This window comes from Macadamia integrifolia, chromosome 2 (assembly GCF_013358625.1).
Source record: "Macadamia integrifolia cultivar HAES 741 chromosome 2, SCU_Mint_v3, whole genome shotgun sequence".
NCBI lineage: Eukaryota > Viridiplantae > Streptophyta > Magnoliopsida > Proteales > Proteaceae > Macadamia > Macadamia integrifolia.
In genome coordinates this window covers 12,883,553-12,910,510 of record NC_056558.1, presented here as the reverse complement: position 1 = coordinate 12,910,510, position 26,958 = coordinate 12,883,553, and the positions used below count along the sequence as shown (strand labels likewise).

Here is a 26,958-nt window from a genome sequence, read left to right as displayed (position 1 = left end):
TGGGCTATTGCGGTTATGGAAATTTCAGGCTATAAAAGGAACTCCATCAAAAGAGAGAAGCATTTGCAATAGATAAAAAACACCATGCATTTATTTTTTCAAGTTGATTAATCTTTTTCTATATGTTTTCTTAACAGATTAGTCGTTTCTTTATCATTTATTAGCAAAGACCATGATGGCCCGTGTTTCTTGACGATAGTTTGAGTTATCGTTCATGGCAGTTCATGTTTTGCCATGATTATTGTTCTATTAACATGGATTATGTATTAATCATGGCGGCCTTGTTTTGTTATGATTATTTTCCATTAACATAATCCATGTTATTCTTCTTCTTCTTTGTTATAAGTTTTTTTTTTTCATTTAAAGTCCTTGGAGCAATCGAGGCACTTGAAGGATCTCATTTTCTCACTGATTAGAATTTGGATTTTATTCCATCACATTCCGTTTAGTCTTACGACTTTGACACACCGACATACTAAACCATCTGCCACGTGATCGCCAAAAAAGTGTTGAACATAAATTGGCATGCTTGGTGGGACACCATAAGCAAACTCATGATGATTCGAGGAAGAAGAAATACTGATGATGTAGGTGCTCAGCTAGGGGCAAGTCCTGCAATTAGGCAATACAAATGCCCACCAAGGGCAACTCCTACAAATCTATGAAGAAATGCCGATGAAGGTGTTGTAGAGAACTTGTCAAGGGAACCCAGCTCTGAATCAGGCAATGAGGTGCTCAATTAGGGGAAAATCCTATAAATCAATGAAGAAATGTTGATGAAGGTGTTGTGGAGAACCTAAGGGCGTAAATCAAATCATTTTTTTGCTGTATCTGAGAGATGGCAGCCGAACGTTGAGCCTCGCTGGAATTGAAGGACTGCTTGAACCATGGGCTGTATGAATGGTCATTAAAGGATGTCGTGGAAGACTTTATAGGAGGGAGCAGCTCCTTCAGTGCTAACATGGCTACACTATAAGAGAGAGGACCCAAAGGAAAGGTTGGGAATCAGAAACCGCAAAAATTGGAAAACCCATGGGGGGCCCAAATCATATTAAAAATAAACCTAATCTCAATGACTACTGCTGTGAAGATTTTACTGGATCATTCTACTGCAATTTCCCAACCTGAAAAACCCTTCCTTTCCGAGTTCCGTCGGTCGTGAATACCACCAGTGAACCTCATCTTTGCATTTCTCCTCCCCTTTCTCCACTTGTCATGCTACTAGGGTTGCAATGGGTTATTTATTCTAATTTCTAATTTTTTTTTTTTTTTTAATCCTTCCAAAACCCTCCCTCTTTCCCGCTGATGTGTTCACAACCTTTATTCGCATTGTCATCTTCTCTCATTTTTATCTTTCTTTGTCGTCTCCCCTTCAACCTCTCTTTTCCTTCCAAACAAACACCGGGGAAAGTAATTTTTTCTTCTCTTTTCTAGTTTCTTTTTTTTTTTTTTTTCTGGAAACCAAACACAGCCTAAAGGATTAGGAAATGGGAAGTTTGAAGCAGTGAGAAGTCTATGTCCCCTCCCTTTTGCCTTTTCATCATTTGTTTTTTCATTTTTTATATTATTTTAATAGTAGTAAATTATGGTAAGTTGGTTACCCTCTATTCTCTCTGGACTTTCCATCCACCCATATGTTTGGCAAATTTTTGGCGATCACATTGTAGATAGTGAAGTGCGCAAGTGTGCCAGAGTCTTAAGACTCAACTGAATGTGATGGAATAAAATCTAACTTCTAACCAAGGAGAAAATAAGATAATTCCAGTGCCTCAATTGCTCTAAGTATTTTAAATGAAAAGCAAAACTCATAAGGAAAAAGAAAAATAACACAATCCATGTTAATGGGAAATAATCATAACAAACCACCGGCCATCATGATTGATACATAATCTATGTTAATGGAAAAATTATCATGGCAAAAGATGGGTTGCTATGAATGATAATTGAAACTATCATCACGAAACACGGGTCGTCATGGTCTTTGCTAAAAAACGAAAAAGAAACGAGTAGCCTACTAAGAAAAAAAAAAAAAAAAAAACTAATCTACTTGAAAAGATAAATAGAAAGATAAATGCGTGGTGTTCTTTTATTTTTTGGAGTTTTTTGATAGCCTAAAATTTCCATAACCGTAATAGCCGACTAATGAGAGTAGTTATAACTGCTCAAACCACTGAAAATGCACACATGTAATTCCTTTGGAACCAACTCTTGTCAATATGAAACTCGACCCTTGGGCTACCCCGTGTATGAGTAACCATATTTGGTTAGCCTGATTGGTCAGTCTAACCGATCAAATCCTTAACACGGGGTCCTCATTTATTGTTCATCTTGATTGGTTAATTTGACCAATCAACTCCTTAACACAGGGTCCTCATTTATCGGTTGATAGACCAATGTTGTGTCGATCAATCTCTTAGTACATGCTCATTTTTATTGTCGGTCAAACTGACTAAAAATAGGGTGCAAACACCATCTGATCTTGGTTGGGATTGTTTTTAAATAAATGAACCTTCATCTCAACTACTCATATTGGGAGTGGAAGAAGGTAGGAGTGGGTTGTGCTGTGTCGTATAAGCATGGTTTAAATTATCTTTGATACAATACCCTCCTATACGTATCTTAAATTTAACCAACCGATACCGATACTTTAACCCTTGCCTATAGTAATAAGGCGTTCCTCTAAGCCAATAGGTAAAGATTTAAGATCCCATTGGCATGTTATTGGATTTAAATATTACATAATTTAGGGTGAATTGCATAGAAAACTGTGTGTTGGTTTCAGACACAGATTCTAACTTAAAATAAGCTGTGCTTATCAGATATAGGATATTAGCACTTCCATACAATCTATTCTGCATATTGGGGTCTTTTAGGAGTGCTGCACGAAGATTTCATTGTCAATTATTTTTGGCTGGAAGAATGACGATTAATCTTCTGAAATCCCCAAATTGTAATGTCCAGTTATATCAGTGTTTTTACTATGGTCTCATAACACTGAAGTTCCAGTGAAGTTTTTTCATGTGCAGAAATGGTCGTCAACGGCTCGGTCTGTAACGACAAACAATGAACTTTGCATCATTGGTGTCCTGCGGTCCTACCTTGAAAGCTGAGTAGAATATATTTTTTTCTTGGTGCCAAAGTGCCCCCACCCCCAAAAAAAAAAAAAAAAAAGAGTGGGGGAAGTGTAGAATAGCTAGATCTAGCCATTTATCTGTATTCTAATTCTGGGGGCTTTGAGAAACTGTTTCAATTGGCCTAATAAAATTGGTTAGGGTAATTTATAGCACCACCCCCTAGAGAATGCCACTATTAGAGACACACCCCCTATGTAATACCAAATTATATTCATACCCCCTGCTGTCAGTCACTGTTAAGTGAGGAGTTAAAATGACTGTTATACCCTATTGATTAAAACACATATTTTTACCCAAGTACCTCATCATCCCTACCTCTAGACTGACAGCGTTTGATCTTCGCTGGTAAACAGCTTGAGGATGGCCGTACCCTCGCCGACTACAACATCTAAAAGAAGTCCACTCTCCCCTTGGTGCTTCAGTTGAGAAGTGGCATGCAAATCTTCGTGAAGACCCTTACCAGCAAGACCATAACCATGGCGGTTGAGAGCTCGGACACCATTGATAATGTGAAAGCCAAGATCCAAGACGCGCGTGTGTGCTGCCACTATTTTCTGCTAAACTAATATTATTTTGATTGTGATATAATCCTTGATTCAGAAGCTCAATTTGGATCATGAGAATCCAGACAACTAAAAGTTTTGTTGGTTTGTTTCAATTCTCAGGTCTGGTGAGAATGAGATTTCCACTTGGGAAGTCCATAGTTTGATTTCTGAATAGACATTGTATGACACGTCTCTGTCTAAACTAGGGCAGGATCAGTTGAAATGAGCCAAGTAAGCTCTACCCTTCACTAGAAGGATTAATGGGCTCTATTGTATACTCTGAAATTGAAGCTGATACGCTTAGTTACAGTTACAACAGGGCAGTAGTTCCCCACTTCTGCAATTATTGGGGAGGCTATTGCCATTGAGCTTGGCTCTTCAGATTGCCTGCAGCTATGATGCACGGCCACCGGGTTTTTTTTTTTCCCTCTCTTTTGACATCGCCGGATATCGGAAAACTTTCAGGTTGTGGCACATTTTTCCCCCTGCAAATAGTAATAGATATTTCTCTTCTTTAGTGAAAAAAGGAGAAGAGGGGTTAGGGTTGAGAGGAGAAGAAGAAGGGAAGAACATTTGGGGAAGAAGGGTTAGATGGGTATATTAGGTACTTCACCTATTGCTAGGGCATTTTGGTATTTAAAAAAATATACAGTAGCTGACATTAGCATATAAGGTTTATTCCGTAACAGCAACTGACGGCAGGGGGTCTGAGTATAATTTGGTATTATACAAGGGGTGTCTCTCTAATAATGGCATTCTCTAAGGGGTGGCGCTATAAATTACCCAATTGCTTATTATCACAATAAAATTACTAATTAGTGTTAAAATTTTACAAAAGAGGAGGAAAAAAAAACTTTGGTGCCTTGGTCACCTAAGCACTTAGGCACCCAGCCACCGCCTTGGGTCGCCTTGACAACCATGCTAATTTAGTTTTTTTATTTTTTTGGTAATATATTTAGTTTCTAAGTGAATAGAAATCTAGCAGTTGCTATTTTGATTTCATGTTTGTGTAATGACAATTAGATTTTCTTTCTAGAAGAGTTGCTAGTTGTTAGAGTTACTTATTTGCAATACAGCACATGTTATCAAGCAAAGGAAGCATAGTTTCTAACTATTTTGAGTTACTGAAAATTTGGGTTTCTTGGGCCATTGGTGATACCGTTCCTCTTGGACTGGTGATGCATCGCCAACCCTATTGTGGTGAAGCAATAGGTTGGGATTGGTGGTGATTCCATTCCCACAGGCCAGTTAGTGAAACCTTATATTTCTTTTATTTCTTCTTTCATATGTATTTAAAAAATATATATATATTTATATTGGTTTGCAATCCTGTTGCAATTGATCACGCGCTGGCCTTACTGGTTCAATATTGATTCTGTATTAGAAAGGATCCCCGGGGGGGGGGGGGGGTGTCCCACATATATTAAATACAAGTCAGTTGTTATTGGGGGTCAAATGGTCTGGAAGAATTTAACCTGGTATGTCTGAATTATAAACTGTATCGGGGGAAGGGCTGGAAAAGGTGGGCTTAAATCCCAGGCATTGTAACATTGTGATGCGATGTGTTACATTTGACTGATCTAATCCATCTGTGACATGTACTACAGTACAATGTGTGTGTGTGATGCTACAGTGAGGGAGTTTATGTTTTTCATTCTTTTTTCTTTTTTTTTTGGGGGAGTAATTGGTTTGTATTTTTCTTGCATATGATATCAAAACCTATGAAGGGTTTCTAGAAGACTAAAGGATTCATTTTAGAAACTCAGTTGAAAACTAGATTCGCATAGGAGAAAATACCAGATTTTAGAAAATTTAAGATACCGGAAGATCAAGAATTCTGATCTGGTCAAAGACTGCTCGAATCCTCTATTTGGGAAGGAGAATATGATATCAAAACTTAGGACCAATCTGATGTCCTGATCTGGATGTATGACAGTATCCTCCTTAAGATAGGAATCCAGATTTAGAGTTTCCAGAACAGTAACGAAACTAGATTCCTGAAGAACCAATCTGATATTTGACTATTTGAGCATATTATCAAAGTACCTATAACAGAATATCAAGATGAACTTGAAATCAAGATTAGAGACCAGATATGAAGATTGCAGAATTTCGAACATCAATAGGAATATGAATCTAGAAAACAATGTCAAAATCAGAATTTTGAAACCATGAATATATTAAGCACTTAATCTAGTTGACAGATCTGAAACCCGCACTAAAGCTAAGTTCAATATCTGAAGATTTCAGAAAAGTCCTAGGATGAAAAGGATTCTTTTGAGGTAAAACAAGGGTTGGAAGTGCTGGTCTTGAAAACAGATGCTATCACTGAGTAACTGAACTTAGATCTGAAGTTTCAAAACTAACACATCCAGCAGTATACTAAGTTCAAAGAGCAGAAATAGAAGTATTTGCATGAACATAAAAAGAATTGTGTACTAACCTGAAACATGGATTGGTAATGAAGAAAGAACAATGGAAGAAGAGTAGAAGGATATGGACCAAACCTCTCACCTGGAACTAGATTGGAATCCCACCAATCTTACCTTTGCATCTCACCATCACGCAACAGAATTCTGCATCTCACAGCTGGCAGCTGGTGATGGTTGGTCAAGTTCATCTGGTGCTGCACAAACCAACTCACTTTTCTGAGTGTATCACTCACAAACTAATGATCAGAGTAGCCCAAGTCATCACTATCATCTCCACTCTGTGGTGCCACTGACAAAGAAGAGCTTTCCCCAGGGGCACTACCGAGGGAAGAAGAGTCTCACATCTATACTGAGATTAGGCAGTGCATGAGGAGGATCATCAGAATACAGAGATCATTGGAGTAAAACTGAAGCTTTATTCATCAAAAACTTTGTGTGCCACACACACACACACACACAGAGATAGAAGACTAGAAATAGCTTTAACCAACTAGTAATCAAACTGGCTACGTAATTTACAGATAAAAGACTGAAAGCCACTCCTAAACTGATTCGAGAACCTCCACCTATATTTAGAATCCTAAATCAACTCATAACAGGACTGGACTTATAGATTCCTAATCCGGCTTGAATTGGAACACATAAGTACAGGAAAATTGGGGAAGAAACTAAAAACAGAACTCAAACATCCTGGCTATAACCAGAAACCATCATTTGGAGGGCGGGCTTTTTAGAGGAATTCGATCTATTAGTCTTGTAAAGGTAGATAGGGACCTTTTAGGCTAAACGCGCTTTGTTCAGTGCTTGGGAGGGATGAGTCGCCCAACTGACCGAGAATTTGTATATGAGGGAGTTAGTTACCCAGCCCTACTTAACAACATAAGAGGCAGAAATGGGGGCAGAGGTGTGAAGAGAAGGTGTGCTGCCCCATGCAACCAAGCACTTGGGCGGAGTAAAGCTGATCATAGAGCACCCAACCTAGCAAAGAAAAGGCCTGACCAACACTGAAGAACAGGGGGCATGCTTTACTCAAATAGGGGCTCAGAAGTTGCTTGTTCACTGAAGAACAGGGGGCAGGCTAGCGTGCTACTTATATAGAACTCCATTCTGAAATTCCTGATACCGCAAACGTCTTACCTGACATTCCTGATAGCGCAAGCTATTCTTCTTCTTCTGGCATTTGCTACTGGTTCCTGGATACTTCATCGTTCTATTAGAACATGATGTCTATCATCTGATGCCAACATGTCTTGATTATTTGCAATTCGGTGGGCCTAGATGCTCACCTTCTAGGATCATTTGGGGATTGAAGAAATTACAGCTAATGGTCTTCAGTAAACTTCTTGGAGTGGATCATTTCCAGAGTCAACTTAGATTGTTAATGGGGATTAGATCAATGTGTCTCTGCGTATACCTTATGCGAGTTAAGTTCTTTTCAAATATCAAGTTGTAGACTGGTTTCTGTCCTTGTAATGTTCTGGATTATATGTATGTCAGCCACCTCGTCTGTCTCACCATATGATTTTAAGGTTTTATTGTCTCTCTCTCTCTCTCTCTCTCTCTCTCTCTCTCTATATATATATATATATATCTTGTCCTCTGTTTATTTATTTATTTCTCTTGTGTCAGGTAAACTATGGTAATTTCATGCATGGGTTGACGAAGGAGAATATCCAATTAAACAGGAAAGTGCTATCAGAGCTCTCGATGCATGAGCCATATAGCTTCAAGGCCCTCGTAGACACCTCTCGGAATGCCTTCCCTGGAAACAAGAAGGCAGAAGTTCTTCCCAAAAAGGAAGGCCTTGCAATACTTATTTAACTGTCTATTTTCATCAATCTCTAGATCAATGTGTTAGTGTTTTTGAAACTGGATAGTTCAGAACTCCTTTTGTAGGTTTCTTCAACTTTGTTGAAATGCTCTTTGTTTGTGGGTTTCTTTATCACAATATGGTAATCTTTAACACGTCTGGGAAACGTTGAGAGGCAAAGAACAAAATGGGAGCAGTGGAAAGAGCTCTAGGTGAAAGGAGGGAGATAAGTGGCAGTGCGCTTTCTCTTTTATGTGCTTCAACTGCTGCTCTACCCTGTTTTGAATGAACCATGATCTACCCACTTTATTCCTGGTGTTAATTTTGATGTAGTTAATAACTTATCGTAACTAAATGGGGTTGGCAACATAGATCCTTGCTTTTCAATCGGCTGCATTCAAAGTCATGCGTGTTAGAAGGCCTCGGCTATGTATTTATTTCCTCACCCCTTCTCCTAAGGGTATTTTAGTCTTGTCTTTGGCTTTTTAGCTCTTTCAATCTAAGATTATATCATTCCTCTGCATTAGAGTCTCCAAAGGCTTCCATTGAACATAACCATGCAACTTCGATGACTCTTAATTGGCTTATCATGGATTGGAATTACTTCCAACTCATCCATAATGTGGTCATTTTTTTTACTTCGTCCTTCCTAATTTTGCCATACATACATCTCGGCTATATCTAGTTTATCTGTTGCTGTTTCTTAACTGTTTAACTTTCTGTCCCATACACCATACCTGGTCGGATGATAATCTTATAAAATTTTCCTTTAAACTTTATAGAAATATGTCAATCATATAACACTCCACCCCCCTCAATTTCAGTCAACCTATTTATTTCTCAATAGTTAGCTACAATTTAGTTGAAAAACTTCAGCCAACCTAATTTATTTCTATGTAGTTAACTACATTTTCTCTTAAAAACTTTTTATTTTTCTGGTTTCTTTTGACTTTTATTCTCCCCATTTCCTTTTTATTGTTATGAATTTCTCTTTTCTGATTGTGGAGCCAGAGATGTTAACTTCTAATTGCTATTGAAGATGGATGATTTATGGTTGTACTGCACATCTTAAGACTGTTAATGAAGAAGCAGTTTGAATGGCTGGTAGAGGGTGTATGATAAAAACTAGAGGTGTCATCTATGGCTAATAGATTTCAACTGATCTTGGAAATTTGTAGTAGGTCATCTAGTATTTTTCAAGTGAAATGAATGCTATTGGATTTTTTATTTTTTTGGTTGATGGAGCAGATCCATATTTGCTTCTGCAACTATCAAACAGAAAGATACATATAATTGGAGCAAACCAATTTGATTCTCAACTTCTTAGGGTAAACCTTGTTAAAATTTTACAAACTCAAATTAATAGCTATTAAATTTAAGAGAACCATGGTTATACCAAGTGAATTAGTTAGCTAAAAAAATAAAAAATTACATCCAATGCACGAGGCTCCCATCATTGGGGTGGAAATAAAAATAAAAATTTGTTTTTCCCTGCGTTTGCAGGGAGTCAAACCGGGGTCTATTGCTTGGAAGGCAATTATCCTAACCGTTGGATCACAAACGGAGATGTTGATGTATTGTTTAGAGTATGTATATGGACAAATTCCAAATGGATTGTGAATTTTCCTTCACCACATGGCTAGGATGAATAGTCAGAGAAGATCGATCTTATTTGGAAAAAATTTCAAACCAAATTGAGCACAGGGTTAAATATAAAAATTGACTTTGAAAGTGTTATAAAATAGGAGATGGTTGTCTGAACAAGTGGCATGGAGGAGCAAACCGATGGGGTCCAACAAAATGATATCATATACGGGAGGGAAGAGAGGTCATTTCATGTGATGAGAAAAGAGATAGACACAGAGGTGTTAGCGTAGCTTGCCCAGCGAGTGGTTCACTCAAAAAACTTTTCTTTTATAAAATTTTTGGGAGGACGCACAGGGGCATACATCAAAAGGGAGGCAGCGCAGCCTTTTTCACAGCTTGTACAAGTGTTTCCTGGACCGGGTTCTTTTTCCCAAAATTAATATGACAATGCTATCTCTTAATAGTAGAACTTAGTGATATATCAATAAATTTCTTCATTTGTTTGGTCCAGAAATCTAACTTGTGAGATGGATGTGGGGGTCTCTATCAAAACGACCCGTCTATATTTGTGATATTGCAATATGTAACAGATGGCACAATTCTCATGATGTTTCCCTAAGTATCTAAGGTTAGGTTATAAATACATGCAGATTCAATATAATTAATGTACATTTATTAGAAGGGTTCGTTTATTGGAGGGAAAGGATTTGAGTAGCCGACTCCATTTTGGTGGGATTTTGACTGAATTATGTTCTTTATTTCTTTCTTTTATTAGTTTTATTATTATTTTGTCTTCGCACTGATCCATATAACCGACCTCATTTAATTGAGATAAAACTGAATTGTTATTGAGTTGTTATTGTTATTGTTGTTGTTGATATATTAGACTATTGGTTATAGATGAATGTTGCAACTTGATAATATATCACCTAATTGTTTATCTAATGATCCACTAATTTCCAATTATTTATGGTTTCACTACTTGAGAATCTTCCTTACCAAGACAACATCCTTCCAACTAAAAACCTAACACTGATGATTTCATGTAATGGTGAGATTCAACCTATGGAGAACTGCAGCTGCCTTGTTCTTAATCAATGGATCTTAATGACATGCCACTCATCTCCATCAGATAATAAAAAATTATTATGCACTAAATTATCAATTATCCAACAAAATATGAGTATTTAATGACCCATGTCCAGAAATGACGTCACAAAATTTCAGGCCCAAACCCACCAAGTCCCAGAATCAAGAGGGCAATTAGATCCTTTGCTCTTGCTCTTTTCCAATTCATAGGAAAGAGTCTCATCTTTCATCATTTATCAGATTTGAAATGTCCACATATTTGGTAGAGATTTTGATTCCTCCTATCACTTGAGTTGGATGAAGAGTTAAAACACCTGAAATTCCAGCCATGCTTGATCCACCATATATATATTAACAGATTAGACATACTGAAAGACCAATTCTCTGCAATTTTGGTCTTCAAATTTATCAATCCAAACTAAGCCTAATCTATTACCCTAAAAAAAAAATCTAATCCTTTTCAAATTTATATCAGTTGGCTCTCCTTCATCACTAAATTGCCACCCTTTACATTTTTCGAATGCGTCCATTTCCATATATATATATATATATATATATATATATATATGTCTCTTGAAGTCTTCATCCATTACAATTCTCTTCCCTCTTCATATATTGTTTTTTGATGTTTTCAGGGAGGGGAGGGGAGGAGTACCGAAGGAAAGGGGGAGAGGCAAAGGGATACCATGGGGGACTATAGATGTCAGGTATGTATTGTAAATGATAGAAAATATATCTGAATACAAATAAGGAGTCCTACAACGAAAGACATTTTTTGGTAAAAGTTTTCCTTCACCATGATGTGACCATTTGTCCAGCACTAACTCCCATTAAACCTTTATTTGAAAAGAAATTGGTAGAATCATGTTATTAAAACCTTTCTTTTGAGTTTCAAATGAACCTATAACAAAAGAAAAAATAACTAATAGTTCATTAACTAGATCCAGTTAACTCTGAATTGTCTCAAGACCCATTCAAAGTTGAGTCAAGTACTTTTCTTTTTTTTTCCCTTTTGTTTTTAAGGTGTGGGATACCCATTAATTATCCGGTAGGGGGCTCGCAAAAGCCGAACGGACCTGACCGAGGGTCCCTCCTTCGGTTGAGAGTACGGCCGAAGCCGAACGGACTTGATCGAGTGTCCCACCTTCGGTGGGGCCAAGTAAAACATGCAAAATCACTTTCATGGTCATTATAGAACATGCACTCAGTTCGAATAATAAAGAATGATTTTTCCTAGTTTGCATTAATAGGTTTAGGAACCTTTAGAAGCCATTCTTTTGCTCCACTTTTTTGGGTTTTCTTGAGATCTGATCTCTGTTGTGATGATTAGCTTCGAAGGTTCCAAGAAACCACTCACGCTCAAGCATGCTCAATCACCGAGGCACGCTCGCAAAGTCACGCGGGATCACGTCGTCTGCATGAGGGGAATATCCCCCCCAGAGGGTTGGACGTATTCGAGGGGGACTCTAAGAGGGAAGAAGGGGGAAAACCCTAAACCCGAAGAGCTATATAAGAAGGCACGGAAGAAAGGGGAAGGTAAGTTCTGATACCCTCACCATTACTCCCTTATTAAACTGTGCGGCCGACCCTGACTTGAGCGTCGGAGGACTAACCCCGGACAAAGCTCCGGGCCTCCGTCGTCTGTGTTTGTGTAGGTTCGACTAGCGGGGTATTTTTGGCAGCAACACCTACTAAATCTATATTACCTACTAACTAGTTTTAATCTAGTCATTAACGATTTTCATCTAAAAAAATTTAGTCATTAACGATCGATCAAAGAACCTTATTTTCAATCTAGGCAATTATTGAGGCGTATATATCCTAATCCTTTGAACATAAGGCAAATGATAGATAAATCATTATGCCCTAATGTTGGTTCTCTTTCACATAATCAAATCATCCAATTAACTCACCTTTACTTCATTACTTATTGGTACTTACTAACCCTAAGTTTACACTCATTGTTATTGTTTTATTATCAGATTTATACCCAAACAAGAGAGAAACACTTAGCGACTTATTTGTTTGTTTATTCACAAACCAATTCTACTATAAAAGGTCTCACATGGGGGGACCTTTTTAACCATGAGACAAACACTATTAATTATATATATATATATATATATCATTTTTTCTTGTGATATCTTCCATAGGGTTGGCTTTTTCGTCCCTTAAATGTATTTTAAATTTTACAATTTTGTTTTTCTAAAGAAGATTCTATGTTGATTGGGAAAATAAAATGCAGAATGCTTGAAGACATCTATGCTGCGTTTGTTATGCATTCTAGGTTAATAACTCATTTCAAGAAATCATGCAAACACAGCCTTAATTTCAAAAAGTCCACAATACAATTCCAAATGCTTTCAAAGTATAGCTTTATAGTTCATTTTATTTAACTATGCATGATTTAGAGTTGAGATCATCAAGGAGTGAGGTGCCTAGGACCAAAATCATGAGGTTGAATAAGGATGTGTTTGGTATAATTTCTTAGAATGCATTATTGACCCAGAATGCAAACCAAACGCTGCCTAGTGTAGATAAAAGTATTGTAGATAAAAGTATTGCTATTTGGAGCTTTCTCAAGCAATCAACATCTATGAGTTAATGATTCCAAAAATGGAATAAAAAAAAAATCATCTCCCATTGTGGTGATTCAGCCACTCCATAGTCAACATCGTTGTAAGCTGTCATACAACACTAGAACTAACATGTAGGGTGAGAAGTATACTTATGGGGTATATTAATGATAGAGGAAAGTTTTCTTTCACTCACGGTGAATGTTCGTGCACCCACCATTGTGATCTCATAATACTTCTTCACCCCCACTCCCCTATTGAAAGTCCTCTAGCTGTCTTTATAGTGGATGAAGGAAAACTGAATCTTTAATTATAGTAGACCCAGAATATTCACAAGCTTACTTGAAGATGCTCCTCACTGGCCCCTTGGGAGAGCTTGTTGGTGTCCCACACCCATTAAATTTGCCTTCTCCATGCACTATCACCCTCAACAACCAGACATTAGAAGTGCATCAGCCATGCATACCCACACTGGAATAGATACATTAAAGACACTTGCATTAATGAGACGTAGTGTCTCACAAGTGCCGTGGTTAGAGTAGATATTAAATTAACTCAGGACTCAGCCCTGGTGATTTTCCTATGTCTAGATCGTCTGTGGCCAACTGGCATTGGCCAAAGCCCTTACGGTCACTTCTTGCAGCCAATTTCATGCGCACACGTCATGATTCATGGGTCCCACTCTTAATGGGATATTTTTTTTTTATAAAGAAAGAATGCTGACCGATAGTATTGCGTATGTCTAAATAAGTAAAAAATGGAATCAGGATATGGATGTCTTTTCATATTTCCCCATGTGTTTGAAAGGAATTTCTCAACAAACTAGAAAATCAGGCACTTCATGAAAGAACGATACAGAATGTGGAGTTCATCACCGTCAACAGCTCACTCTATGCCACCGAGCATCAAAGTCCAACATCGTCAGGCAAAGCGACGTCCCCCGTGATCCGCATAATGGTGTTATACCTGCCTTTGCAGATATTTTTAATGTCAATGGAGTTGATGGGCAGTACCATGAGTCTTGGAGAGCTAATGTGTACTTAAAACCTGATGTAGTCAAGAGATTCAAAGTACTGATGAGATATGTTACACCTGTTAGACGTAACCCGGAGATGTCAGGTGTTCCCATGTCAGTCTCTTTCAAGTGATTCATGAAGTTTAGTGGCAGATTGGGGTCTGTAATTACTAATTTTCGTGACTCTGATAGTGTCACGAATGGTGCCTATAACAATTGTAAACGTAACGCATTAATTCTGTATGTTGTATGGGAGTCGTCTGATAATTATGCTCTCGTTGTAAATGTAAATAGTCGGATGAGATATTTCCATGAATAAATGGAGAAGATCATCTTGAAAGGAAATATAAATTATTTTATTACGTAAAAGAAATACTAGTACATTATTTCCCTCCTTTGTTTCTACAATCTGATTTTGTGGTCTCTGGCTGTTCTTTTGTTGATGTTGTTGCTGATGCATCCTGTATCTATTTAAGCGTAGCTCCTACAAAGCTTGCAAGTTGTTCAGGTGTGAAATCGATTGTATTAGAACCCGTTTGACATGCGGATGCATCAATGTCTGAATGCACTAGACTCGTAGACTCCGAACGCTCATTTAAGTGAATGAATCGCTATATTGGGTTGTAGTGACGCATTGAACTTTGTGGTGCCATTTCCAATTGAGCAACTGAGCATCTCGGAACTGTTGAAATAGTCGATCTGGTAGCTACGATTGACATGCTTGCAGTACCATGACAACGGGCTAGCAACGGTGTGACTGCCTTACAGTGCCACACATCGACCTAGTTGGTAGTGAACTGGTCTAATCGGATTCTTATGAGCGGTGTTCTTACGTCTTGAACCTCTACCATCTTTGAAGTCCCAAACTTGATGAATGCTTTCATCTTCCCGTACCTGCAATCTAATTTCAGATTGTTGTCCTCGATCTGATGTGTGATGAACCATGGGCAAGTGGAGTTCTGGACGGAGGCCCACGATGAACCAAAGTATGTTATTTCAACGGGGCATCCAACTGTAAATGCAAACTCGGCCTATTTTCTGTCGTCTCCGACAAGCCTGTTGTCGTATACTATGACCTTGACAGTACCAATACTATTTATCGGACATTGCGGATTGTAGGTGATGACACAGGTATCGAGCTTCACAGATTGATTGAGCCTGTTCTTGCTGGTCTTAGATCATTGGCTGGTTGTAAAGGGTTGCACCGATGTCCTGTTTGACCACAATTTGCTGGTTTTGAACGTGGTATTGGACATTTGGTCGCAGGTGATTGCTTGTTGTTGTTATAAAAACAGATGTCACTCGTTTAACATATCACTAAGTTTCAGATCAGGTATATTGGTATTGTTGGTCATATTGTTTCTCTGTAACCATTCGATTTAATTGATCTTCATCAATTATGTAAGGAGTGAAGAGGAAGTAGATCATCCCAGAGACTCTATAGAAGGTTGGGACGAGAAGAAACTTATTTCTTGTTGATCGTTCGAGGACTAATCGTAGATCATATGGACATCAGAGGGGATTTGTTTATAGGAGGAGGAATGGCTTTCCTTCATCGGGATTGTTTGATGAAATATTGTCGAGCTGTCAAGGTGGGATCCTACCAAATCAGGTTGATGTGTATTCAGATTACTTGAACATGTCGTCTCTAGGTCAAGCAGCAAATCAACGTCATGGACATAAGATCAAGATCTGGTCATTAAATCTAATGGGCTATTTGACTGTGTTACCCTCCATCTATGAAGAAGATAATAGCACCACAATGGCTATTGTTGGACATGCATCCACTGCATCTGGTATCGATTTGGACGGAGTGGTATCTGTTTTACTAATGTTGGACCATGGTCCGCATAATGGTGTTATACCTGCCTTTGCAGATATTTTTAATGTCAATAGAGTTGATGGGCAGTACCATGGGTCTTGGAGAGCTAATGTGTTCTTAAAACCTGATGTACGTAACATTATCGGTGGTGACCGATACAACGAGTAACACTGATATCTATAACCTTGATTCTGATAGTGTGGGGATTCTTTCCTACACCCTTTCACATAACTAACACTCTCTCCTACTCCTTGTTGTTGCCCCTAATTGATAAACCATTTCCCAAATGCTAATTGGTGTGATGGGAAAGATTCCCCTCACACGAGCAGCATGGGAACCCTTGCCCAGTTTTTTAATCAACATATTTCGGACTAAAAACTCTCGGCCTCTATTGCTAATACAAATGAAGATGAAAGGCAAGAAGAATTATTTTTTTAAAAAATAAAGGAACACCTGGCAGCACTGGTAAACAAGAGAGAATATGTTTGCCTTCATTTTGGCAGGCTATGAAACCCTATCTATAATATTTGGGGTCTAAGTAGTGTAGACCTCTATTTCCCTTTAGCTATGCGTTTATAGAAATCAATCTCTTAGGATCTTATACAAATTGTGTTAGTCAAGTGGTGTGATCCTATAGAATGTTCCTACTAATGTAGCACTAAGAGAGTCCAACTCATCCTACCAATGGGGTTGGTAGCCTAGTGGTGAAAATACCCTCAACCCATCACCACTCGAGTAGGCTAGTTGTGGGGTTCGAGTCTTGGCATGCCCACTATCACCCATTGATCCTGCGGAAGCACTGTTTGCCATACGGGGGCTTGTCCTGGGGGCTATGATCACTACCATGGAGCACCCTTTTTGTGTTAAAAAAAAAAAAAAAGAGTCCAACTCATCTTTTTTATTTTGTATTATTTACATAGTAAATTACACCAATTAGTATTATGAGCAATAATAATCGAAAATAACAAATAAACTCATGAATGATAGAATTATCACATTTAAGTCCATCCACTTTAACAACAATACTAACGGATTTACGGGTATGAAAGGCATTACCGTTAACAACCCTAATCCATCATGACAACTAGTATAGAGAATCTTGACCATTGATTTGACTTAAATATTTATAAAACCTTTTTAAATATAGTTATTTATGAATAACATTAATTAATTGTATATGTAAACCATTTACAAAAATCCCAACAAGCTCAGAAATTCATCTAATCACTAGTAAGAGAGACTCTCATGATATTCTCCCTAATTGGGAAGTAGAAACCCCCCCCCCTTAAGCATGTTCTCCACTCATAGATACTTTTTTGAGTCCTCTTGCGGTTTATGGGTATTTATTGCATTTGAGTCCCTTCACTTTAACAATATTACATAACGGATTTATGGGCGTAAAAAATGATATCATCAAAAGCCTAATCCGTTGTAACAGCCACTGTAGACAACCTTGAGCATTGATTGATTGGACATTGAAACATTTATAAAAATTTTAAATATAATTATTTAATAATAATATTTAAATACATTTGTAGATAATTTATAAAACTACGATCAAGCCTGGAATTTCGTCCAAGTCATTGTCGTGAAATTCCCCAATCAAGAAGTAGATTACATGTTGAGCAAGGTTTTAAAACTTGAATCGACATCCGAATTGATCAGTGCTGATTACCGATTCAAATCGGTAAAAATTGATATATGTCAGATCAATTAGTGTTGACTCCAATATGAATCAACGATTCCAAATCCAATTCACCGATTTTTAAAATCTTGATACTAGACATATCCTCCACTCACAAATAAACATATAAATATAGGATACCAATATATAGCCAGTGTAGCTTTAGGGTTTGGTAACACCAAAACTCACAAGGTATAATTGCAATAGTAGGACCTATCTGGTATGAGTACGAATGAAACACGGCCGGGTTGGGTCGAGTTTCTTAAAACCTTAACCCAACCTTAGATCCTTAAAATTCAACATACACCCAATACCAATCAAACTTGGCCCTAATTGAGCCTGTCAGGATCGGGTTGGATCGGGTTGAGTCGATCTATGTTGGATTGGGTTGACCCTGGCTTCTGCAATGGTTGGATTAACCTTTTTTTTTTTTTTCTTTTTAAGGTCTTTGAGGTACCAATACTTGATCCATGGTTCCCAAGGTACAGTATAAGATATTGACCATTGAAGCAGCCAAGGGTATTGGTTGGTTGGATTAACCTTGGTTGACCTATTTTTGCCATTCATATCCTATACATTAAAATAATAATAATAATAATAATAATAATAATAATAATAAAATAAAATACCAATAGGAGCCCTAAATTCTAATATAAAAATTCAAGGTTAAATTTTGGATCGAGTTGGGTCAAGTTGGGCCAAGCTAAGGCCTCATCCTAAGCCCGACTCGATCCTAACTCAGGATTCGAGTTTTTCAACCCTACGCAGCCCTTGGGGTAAGAAAACTTGACCCAAGTCCTGTTCGTGTTTAGGGCGGATACGAATTGTCAACGCCAATTAACCATCAGAGAGCTTTATTGTATAAAAAATTGATGGCAGTGATCTATATACTCTCACACAAATCATATCCAACACATATACAATATGAATACTCACATTTAAATTTTGAAATTAATTGAAAAATATAAATGTGACTCTTACAAAGTGAATCATTCTTCAAGTACAAAATTAAAAAAGCATATCAAAAAATGCTTTTACACTCCAAGAACAATGATAAGTCTCTCGATGCTTCCTGAAACTTTCTAAGACCTCAGTTCTTGCTCCACCAATGACCTTCACCATGATCTAAAAATTCCTACGGTTAGAGGGCCGAATCATCAACCGGGTCGACCCTCTGCTAATTCTGATTCCGATTCAGCCGGAACCCTTGAAATTGACCCATTTTTTTAATTAAAAATCGAGTGGTATCAGGAATCGAATCGAATCCAACTGATTTTGATCCAATTCGACTAGATGGATTCCGATTCCTCAATGAACAATTATTTCCATAAAATATTCCCTGGTAACAGAAACACTAATCACTCCCTTCACACAAAAGTGTTACCAACCTTGCCATTTCCCATATCAAATGGAATAGCTTACCATGGTGGTTTCATAAAGAGAAACAAACTTCCTAATATCAGTACATGTGACGTCTCATGAATCATCATGTCATGTGCGAATTAAAATTGGTGACAATGAGTGGGGTGGCCAAACACCATCCGGGACCGATTCTCCTCCTCCTATTATTGTCATTTTCATGTATGTAGTTATTATTGTCATTTTCATATATGTAGTTGTAACCATGGCTCTAAAAATGGGTCATAGATGTTAGATCGGTCAATTTATAGATAAGAAGAGTCGAACTCAAAACCACATGCTTCTTGAGACAAAAATCCCTTAACAACTCTCGACTTACTGCGGCAAAGGTCTCGCTCTCCATCTCTCTCTCTCTCACACACACACATGCACACACATAAAAATCTTGTTTAAGTTTTCTTATACCAAAATAAAAATTTCTTGAAATCAAACTCATCATTTGAATACTAGGTCCATTCCTATATGGGTTGGACCAAACAAACCCAAAATCTGAACCAGTTTATACATAGATCACATCCCAAAAATAAAGGGCCCAGGCCATATTAAGAGTGTTAGGCCAATCAGTCAGTCAAGCAACTGGGTATCTAATGGGCATGCATCCCTAATTAAGAGCTACTAACCTTCTAGATGGAAGTTAGGAAAACCTCCCACATGCTATCCAAATAAAAACAGGGCAAAGACATGTTGCACCTGAATCCAAATCCATAAAGATGCCAAGTGTTGGGACCCACAATGCTAAAAGGCATGAGCTACTTTGGCCTACCCATCATGAAACCACTATCAAAGGGCTGTTTGGTATTATTACCAAAAACCTCAGTTTCTTACTCTTTTCTGAACCTCAGTCTTATCTTCTTTCACCAGCTGCCGACACTTCCATTTACCAAACCAAACAAATACCAAGAGAAGTTAAATGGAACATAAAAATAAGGAAGCCAAAGCAAGAAAACAAGAAAGAAAGAGGGTAGGCCCATGAGACTCCTTTTTTTCTTAACTTTAAGTGAACTAATGCGAATATACAAATAATTGTTATACATCTCTCTCAGTAAATTTTTGGAATTGGAGACCAGACAACCAAGTAACCCTCCTCACCAAGCTTTTGGATATTATCAAATACAAAATGGGTTGAATCTTAAAATACAAAAACCACACCCAAACATGAATAAAAAAAGAGACTGCACCTACCACCTAAAATACCATCAACTTCAAGAGTTGAAGATGAAGAATCAAAAAGAAGAAGAAGAAGAAGAAGAAGAATGTCCTATGTGACAAATGCCCTCCAAAAAATGTAAAGTGAGGGAGAAAAAAAGGAAGAGTAATAAATGAAGAAAGAGAGTAGGAAGAATTTTATCTGGGCACTTCAAAACAGGAAAAAAAATTAAAAATTTATACTTATTACTTGGGTTGGAGAATCCTCCTTACTTACCCACTGTATGCAAGGACAAAGGACAGAACTTCCTCTTTATCTTGAAACTGCAAGGATAAGGAAATGCTGCCAAATTCATATCAGACAGCCATAAACATATATGGGTTTTTCTGCTTTTGTTCCTTCTTTTTCTCCTGCCTAATTTGTTTTGTTATTTTTAATCCTTGCATCATTAACTCATTTGCTCCCCAATTAGATCAAGGCCCACGAGGAGGAATGTCACACCTTGGAAGAGTAAAAAGTAGAAGTGGATTCCTTGGGCTGATAACAAGCTCCTGACTGATGCTGTGAGTAAGAGGAAAGCAAGAGCTAACTCTTTCTTGTAGATTTTGTTCACCTTTTTAGGTGGAGGTGGTGGAGGTGATGCTTGTTGTTCCTTCAATTTGTTCAACTCAGACAGCTCACTCTCAGATGCTCCTCTATGGATCTGTGGTTGTTGGTTCATGATCTTTGATTCACTTTCTGCAATGGCCAGAAGATCCGATTCCGATGACCTACCCGCCTTCTTGGTGACAACCCACTCATATGAACTCCCCAACTGGAACAATCCCGATACCATGGCATTGAATTTGGTAACTGACATGGTGTTCTCAAACAAGAGATAAGGCACTATAAATGGGAAAGATTTTGGGGCTGGAATGATGTTAAGGAATGACATGAAGACAGGAATATAACAGATGACCCAAAGGGGAAGCTCAGCTTCTGGTACAAACATTGTTAGAGGAAGAATAATGCAGAACAATGTGAAGGAATAGAATGGGAGGATCAGCTTCCTCAACAGAAAGAATAGAAGTATTAAATTTGATTTCTTCCAGAATGATATCTGCAATATAATGACATCAAGTGTGGATTGGACTCAGAAACATTGTAATCTAATAATCATAATAATCATAATATAAACTACATGAAGGGAGAGGGAAAGAGAAAAGTAAATTTACCTTGGAAGTTATTATAGCAGGAAGACACAATCGAAAAAGTTGCATTGGACCAGAGTGCCACCTGTGTTGTTGTTTCCTGTAAGCTTCATAAGACTCGGGAACTTCACAGAGAGCCTGAAATTGGCATTATCACACAGGGAAGAACAATCATCAATCAAACGTTAAAAGAGACTAATGGATGACTAGATTCAACAATGGAAACAAAAAAATTTACCTTCACATCGTTAAGATAGATAAACTTCCAACCATTGAGATGAGCACGAACAGCTATATCCATATCCTCTACAGTTGTCCTTTCTAACCAGCCACCTGACTCCTCCAGGGCTTTGATTCTCCACACCCCAGCAGTTCCATTAAAACCGAAGAAATTTAGGAAGACTCCATTAACCTGCTGCTCTACTTCAAAGTGGAAACAAAGGTTAATGTTTTGGAGACGAGTCAACAGGTTCTCATCTTTGTTCACAAAGGCCCAACGAGCCTGAACTAAGCCCAATTCAGGATTGCCCTGCAACACCAAGTTTGAAGCAATAAACAACCAAGTATACCACAACACCCAACAAAAACTTGATTGGGGCGATTGTTACTCATATAAGTAGTTCTGAGAGTTTATTTTACCTTAAAATGGGGAACTGTGAGCTTAAGGAAATCTGGGTTTGGTTGAAAATCTGCATCAAAGATAGCTACGAACTCGTAATTCTTCACATAATCACAACTCATTGCAGACTTGAGATTCCCAGCCTTGTAGCCAGTTCTAACTAAACGATGGCGATAAATAATGTTTACGCCGCGTTGACTCCATTTTGAGACCTCCCCTCTGATTAAGCACATGAGACTATCATCATCAGAGTCATCAAGAACTTGAATCAATAAACGGTCTTTTGGCCAATCAAGCTGGCAGATGGCGGAGATAGATTGATCAAATACCTGAATAGGGTCAATATGAAATTGATATCAAATATTGACAATAGATAGGAACCACAAAAACAGATATGACTGTGGATATAGAAATTTGTCCCTATATGTGCTGTTATACCTAACTGTTACATGATTGATTTTCAGGCTAATAATATTCTATCAGATCTGCAAGGAATAAAATAGAGCTAGAAGAAAAATGGACAAAAAGCAAAGAACAAAGATGGTTTCAGGTCAGTATCTTACCTCTCTCTCATTACACATGGGAATCTGAACAAGAACCATAGGATATTCATAGCCAGAACCCTCTAAATCCTCAGACTTGAAAGAATCCCCTTCAATTCTAGGCTTAATTTTCTTGAACTTGATCCAGAACATACCAAGACTCAATATCAACCGGTCCAAAGATTGGATTATGAAGAGAACAACACAGAAATTGGAGAGGGATTGAATTGGAGGTGCAATGTAGTTTGCTCTGAATTCCAACCAGGCAACATAAACCATGTGGAACCACCCCTGGATCTCATCAGTCTTGGGGATGTGCAAATTTGAGTTCTGGAAATAATGCCAGCCCTTGAAGTGTGCAATCACCTCGAAAGTCAGAACTGCCAAGGAAACCAATAAAAAACCACGGATGAATCTGAACAGCATTCTGCCCCTAATAGACTTGTCGCCACTCTCCATGGCTACTCCCTGACCAAAGATCAACCTTTTCTTAATGGCCCCAAGCAAAGCCCAAAGCAGGTTTGCGAGCCAGGTGACACATCCAACTGCTTTATGAGCCCTGAGGAGCAAAACCCAAGTGAACTGCTTTGCATTTTTCCCTCTGTCCTTGTCCACCGGCTGAAATGGGACTTCAGGGCCATCAATCTCCACAACAGAGTAGTTTGGGTTCTCCATGGTCACAACCACTGGAGTTCCGGTTCTCGTCTCCTTTGCCCACCAAGCAGAAAAATCCAATCTTGGAGCCATTTCCTCCCTCTGATGGATTAGAAACTCAAAAAGGATGAAACACTATCCCAAACCAAGAAGCAGAACCCTATGACCTCTAAAAGCCCAACAAATCTTCAAAACCCAGAAGGGTTAGATCACGAAGACAAGAAAACCATGACAACCCATTTGAGGTTGCAAGACTGAAAATCAGATCCCTGAGTTAGAAACCTCAAAACCCCTTTTCAGCTCTCTTGCATTCCAGTGCCAATGCAGCAAGGAAAGGACAAAGAGGAGCTGAAGGGTTTTTCTTTAAGGCTCAACAAGCTACTCAAGAAGAGGAGAACACCATAATGGAGGAAGGTATCTGCAGTTGTAAAGCTCTATACCATGTGGGTTTTATTCAATAAATCCAAGTAAAACACAACCCTCCCTTTTACTTTATAGTTTCTACCAGAGAGTCAATTAGATTCGAATAATTCTCTTCCTAAGTAAAACCATGGCCGTAAAGAAAAGAAAAAGAGTAGGGTATTAAAGAACATAAACTAAACACACTAACCAGACCAGGTGAGACCGTGAGAGAGTAAAAGAAAAGAAAAATAAAATCTCATAAACTATACCAGTTTAGGGTTTGGAATGGTGGAAGAGAATTAAATGTAGAAGATGAAGCGAAGTAAACAAGACAAATGATAAAAATAAATTAAATTAATTTAGTGACAATAATAAAATATACAGCATATGGGTTGAAAGAGTGGTCACAGACAATGCAGATCCCAACCGGCCTCGATTGTCCCCAAATCTTAAGCTCATATGGTGAATTGTCCAGTCCATCTTAGCTCATAATTTCAGCTAGTTTCCTTTTATAAGTTCAAAAATTGCTTAAAAGCAGCAAAATCTAAAGCTCATATGGTGAACATTTTTAGCCCACCACTTCAGCCAGTTTCCTTTAATATGTTCAAGAATTGCTCAAAAGCAGCTAGATCTGAAGCTCATATGGTGAATTATCCAGTACATTTTTAGCTCACCACTTCAGCCAGTTTCCTTTAATATGTTCAAGAATTGCTTAAAACCAGGTAATATTACAGTGTAAATATATAAAGAGAGTTAAATTTAGAAAGAAGGAAAGAGGTGCATAGGATGAGAATTTTATTTCTGTTCTTTAATTACTCATTAACGTAATTTTCGTTAGGTAGGAGATTCGGCACGCCAACGGAAGAGTTAGGATGAGAGGGCAAGAGTGACTTTTTGAAGGAAGGAGGAAAGAGACAAACACATATTGACAAATAGCTAGCATTTTCAGTCTCTCTTTTTTGTTATTTAAAAAAAAAAAAAAAATGAAAGCTCCCCAGTTGCAAGGTCCCAGCGGTCATACGTAGAGGACAGCTATATGATGTCCCTTGTGAAACCTAGAAAAAAAAAAATGTTTTCATATTGGAAGCATGGCCCTGTGCCAACGAGAATGCGAGGAAGTATCAATTGTGTGGGTATTTTCTATCTTTTATCAAGGTGGATTTTGCTCTCTTTTGTGTGTTGGTGTTGTAAGCATACTCCCAGACAAATTCATTTTTCTAACTTTAACAACGTAAATTGTAAAATTACATAAACCCTCAAATAGGTATCCATGGATCTTAGCAAAAGAGATATATAAAAAGTTCGTACCTAGTGAATGAGGCTCCCGCCACTACAAGGTTTGGGGAAGGTCATATTTTACGCAACTTACCTCTACTTTGTGGATAAGTTGTTTTCCATAGGGTTTTAAGAATCGACAAATCAAATCATGAATCACTCAATTCATATTGGAATCTACAGTCATCGATCCTATTTTTTAGGAGCCAATACGACTGATTTTTGGATAAAAACACTAGAATCATTGGAAAATTCTTTGAATGTATCGATTCTAGGGCTTTTCAAATCGATTCAAGCTGATTCCAATCGGATTTGATACTAGCTGCTTCGTTCACTGATTACAATTTACAAAATCTTGATTCCCAACTCATTGATCGAAATCACCATTGATCGCCTTTCTCATGGACAACGTTGAAAACCCTAGTCGACTCAAACCCATAAACACTAAATCACAGTGATATAACCCTAACCATCGTGTCATGTTAGCAAGAGAGATGATGTAGAATATTCTCTTTTTTTTTTAATAAGAACTAGAATATTATCATGGATGCTAGCGATTTCCACACCTCTGGCCTTCTATATTTTCAATGGAGAAAATAAGCTTCCCACTAAAATAAGACAACAAAACTTCGTCCAAAGAGAAAATGAAACAGTGCTCCTCTAAGCAACAAGTGAGGACAGGCTGTGAAATTAGAGCCTCCATAAATTTTGTCTACTAATGACTATTTTAACTCTTAAAATTATATCTTAAGAAAAAATAAAAATAAAAAAACTCTAAAAATTATATGATTATCACTTTAAATGAATTTTGTGTGTTTTGTTTTTTTTTTAGGTATTATTTTTTAATTAACTAGTTTTGAAGTGTTGATTATTTTTTAAAGAGGAAAGAACCCTACTCGCTTACATGACTCTACTTTTAAACACGAGCAAATGCTAAAAGACAATTTTACCCTATCTAAATGCCTATATGCGATCACTCATAGTTCCATTGACCTGCATAGTACTGATACAGTGGCCGTGTAAATGGACAGGATTCTCTTTGTTCATTTTTTAATTACTCAATGCATTAGTCTTAAACAATGGGTTTCAATAATATAGTTATAATAAGATTACTTGTGTAATTCTACCAAAAAAAAAAAAAGAGATTACTTGTGCAATAATATAAGGTGATGATGTAATCGCTTGGGTCTGAGGTATCTTTTGAAGTTTAAAGAGCCAAGTAGATTCATCTTCTTGGTTCACTTTTGGCCATAGACGACAATAAAGTGTAAGAATAAAGCATTTCCTCGGCAATTCCTCGGGCAGGCTACCTTTGTTTTATAACCCATCAAAGGGGATGCTTGTGTGTTGAGCTTAAGACTATAAAGTTTTGTCAGTGATTAGTATAGAGTGAAATGGATTAATGGGCCATTAAATGTCATTGCTTAGTGCTGGTCCCGCCGCTTATGCAGGTTCCTCCCTGTGAGAGACTCAAACCTGGGCATTTGCCATGGGTGCCCAAAAAACCTTTTACCATGGTTTCAAATAATGGTCCCCTAAAGGAAAAAAAAAATCCCTTAATCATATGGATAAATATTGATGGTTAATGATTATTTTGAAATTGAATAATGGTATTTGTTCATTTTTTTACCGATTTTTTTAGGTCTATCTGCATCAAATTAATGTTTTTTTTTTTTTTGGTATTAATTGATCCAAGTAGGGACATAACAGGTCGAGTTTGAATGAATATGACATTGTCCGTATTCAAATCCAATTAGCTTTCGAATTGATATATATATAATTTTTGGAAACGATTTTTTGAATATGAATTTCCCTAAAGGATACAAATACAAAACGAGTACATATATTAGACTATCCATTTGCATCCCTAGAGGAGACTGGATATAGCGAATTCTTGAATTTGAAAAGAATGGCAAGCAATGTAGTGTCACGATCTACATTGAGCAATGGAGAACTATAGAAAACAAAAATTCGAGAAGATGAGAAGGTGAAGTGTTGTGTATGAACTTACATAGA

The 26,958-nt window shown here is 37.6% G+C and overlaps 2 protein-coding genes across 3 annotated transcripts in view; one reads left to right on the top strand and one right to left on the bottom strand.

Moving 5' to 3' along the window:
• Positions 1 to 8,308, top strand: part of LOC122067006 (50S ribosomal protein L20) — a 31,985-nt gene extending 23,677 nt beyond the window's left edge. For both annotated transcript variants that reach the window (XM_042630860.1, XM_042630852.1), the window contains one exon: positions 7,741 to 8,308. In XM_042630860.1, coding sequence (XP_042486794.1) covers positions 7,741 to 7,932 — 192 coding nt within the window. In that variant the 3' untranslated portion in view covers positions 7,933 to 8,308. The remainder of the gene's footprint in view (positions 1 to 7,740) is intronic.
• Positions 8,309 to 20,075: 11,767 nt separating this feature from the next.
• Positions 20,076 to 24,174, bottom strand: LOC122071885 (probable xyloglucan glycosyltransferase 5). Its single transcript, XM_042636346.1, has 5 exons — positions 22,633 to 24,174; positions 22,090 to 22,398; positions 21,689 to 21,979; positions 21,475 to 21,588; positions 20,076 to 21,359 (listed from the first exon to the last, which is right to left on the bottom strand). Exons 1-5 carry the CDS (start codon positions 23,356 to 23,358, stop codon positions 20,709 to 20,711), a joined length of 2,091 nt encoding a protein of 696 aa, XP_042492280.1. The 5' UTR covers positions 23,359 to 24,174; the 3' UTR covers positions 20,076 to 20,708.
• Positions 24,175 to 26,958: the final 2,784 nt, after the last annotated feature.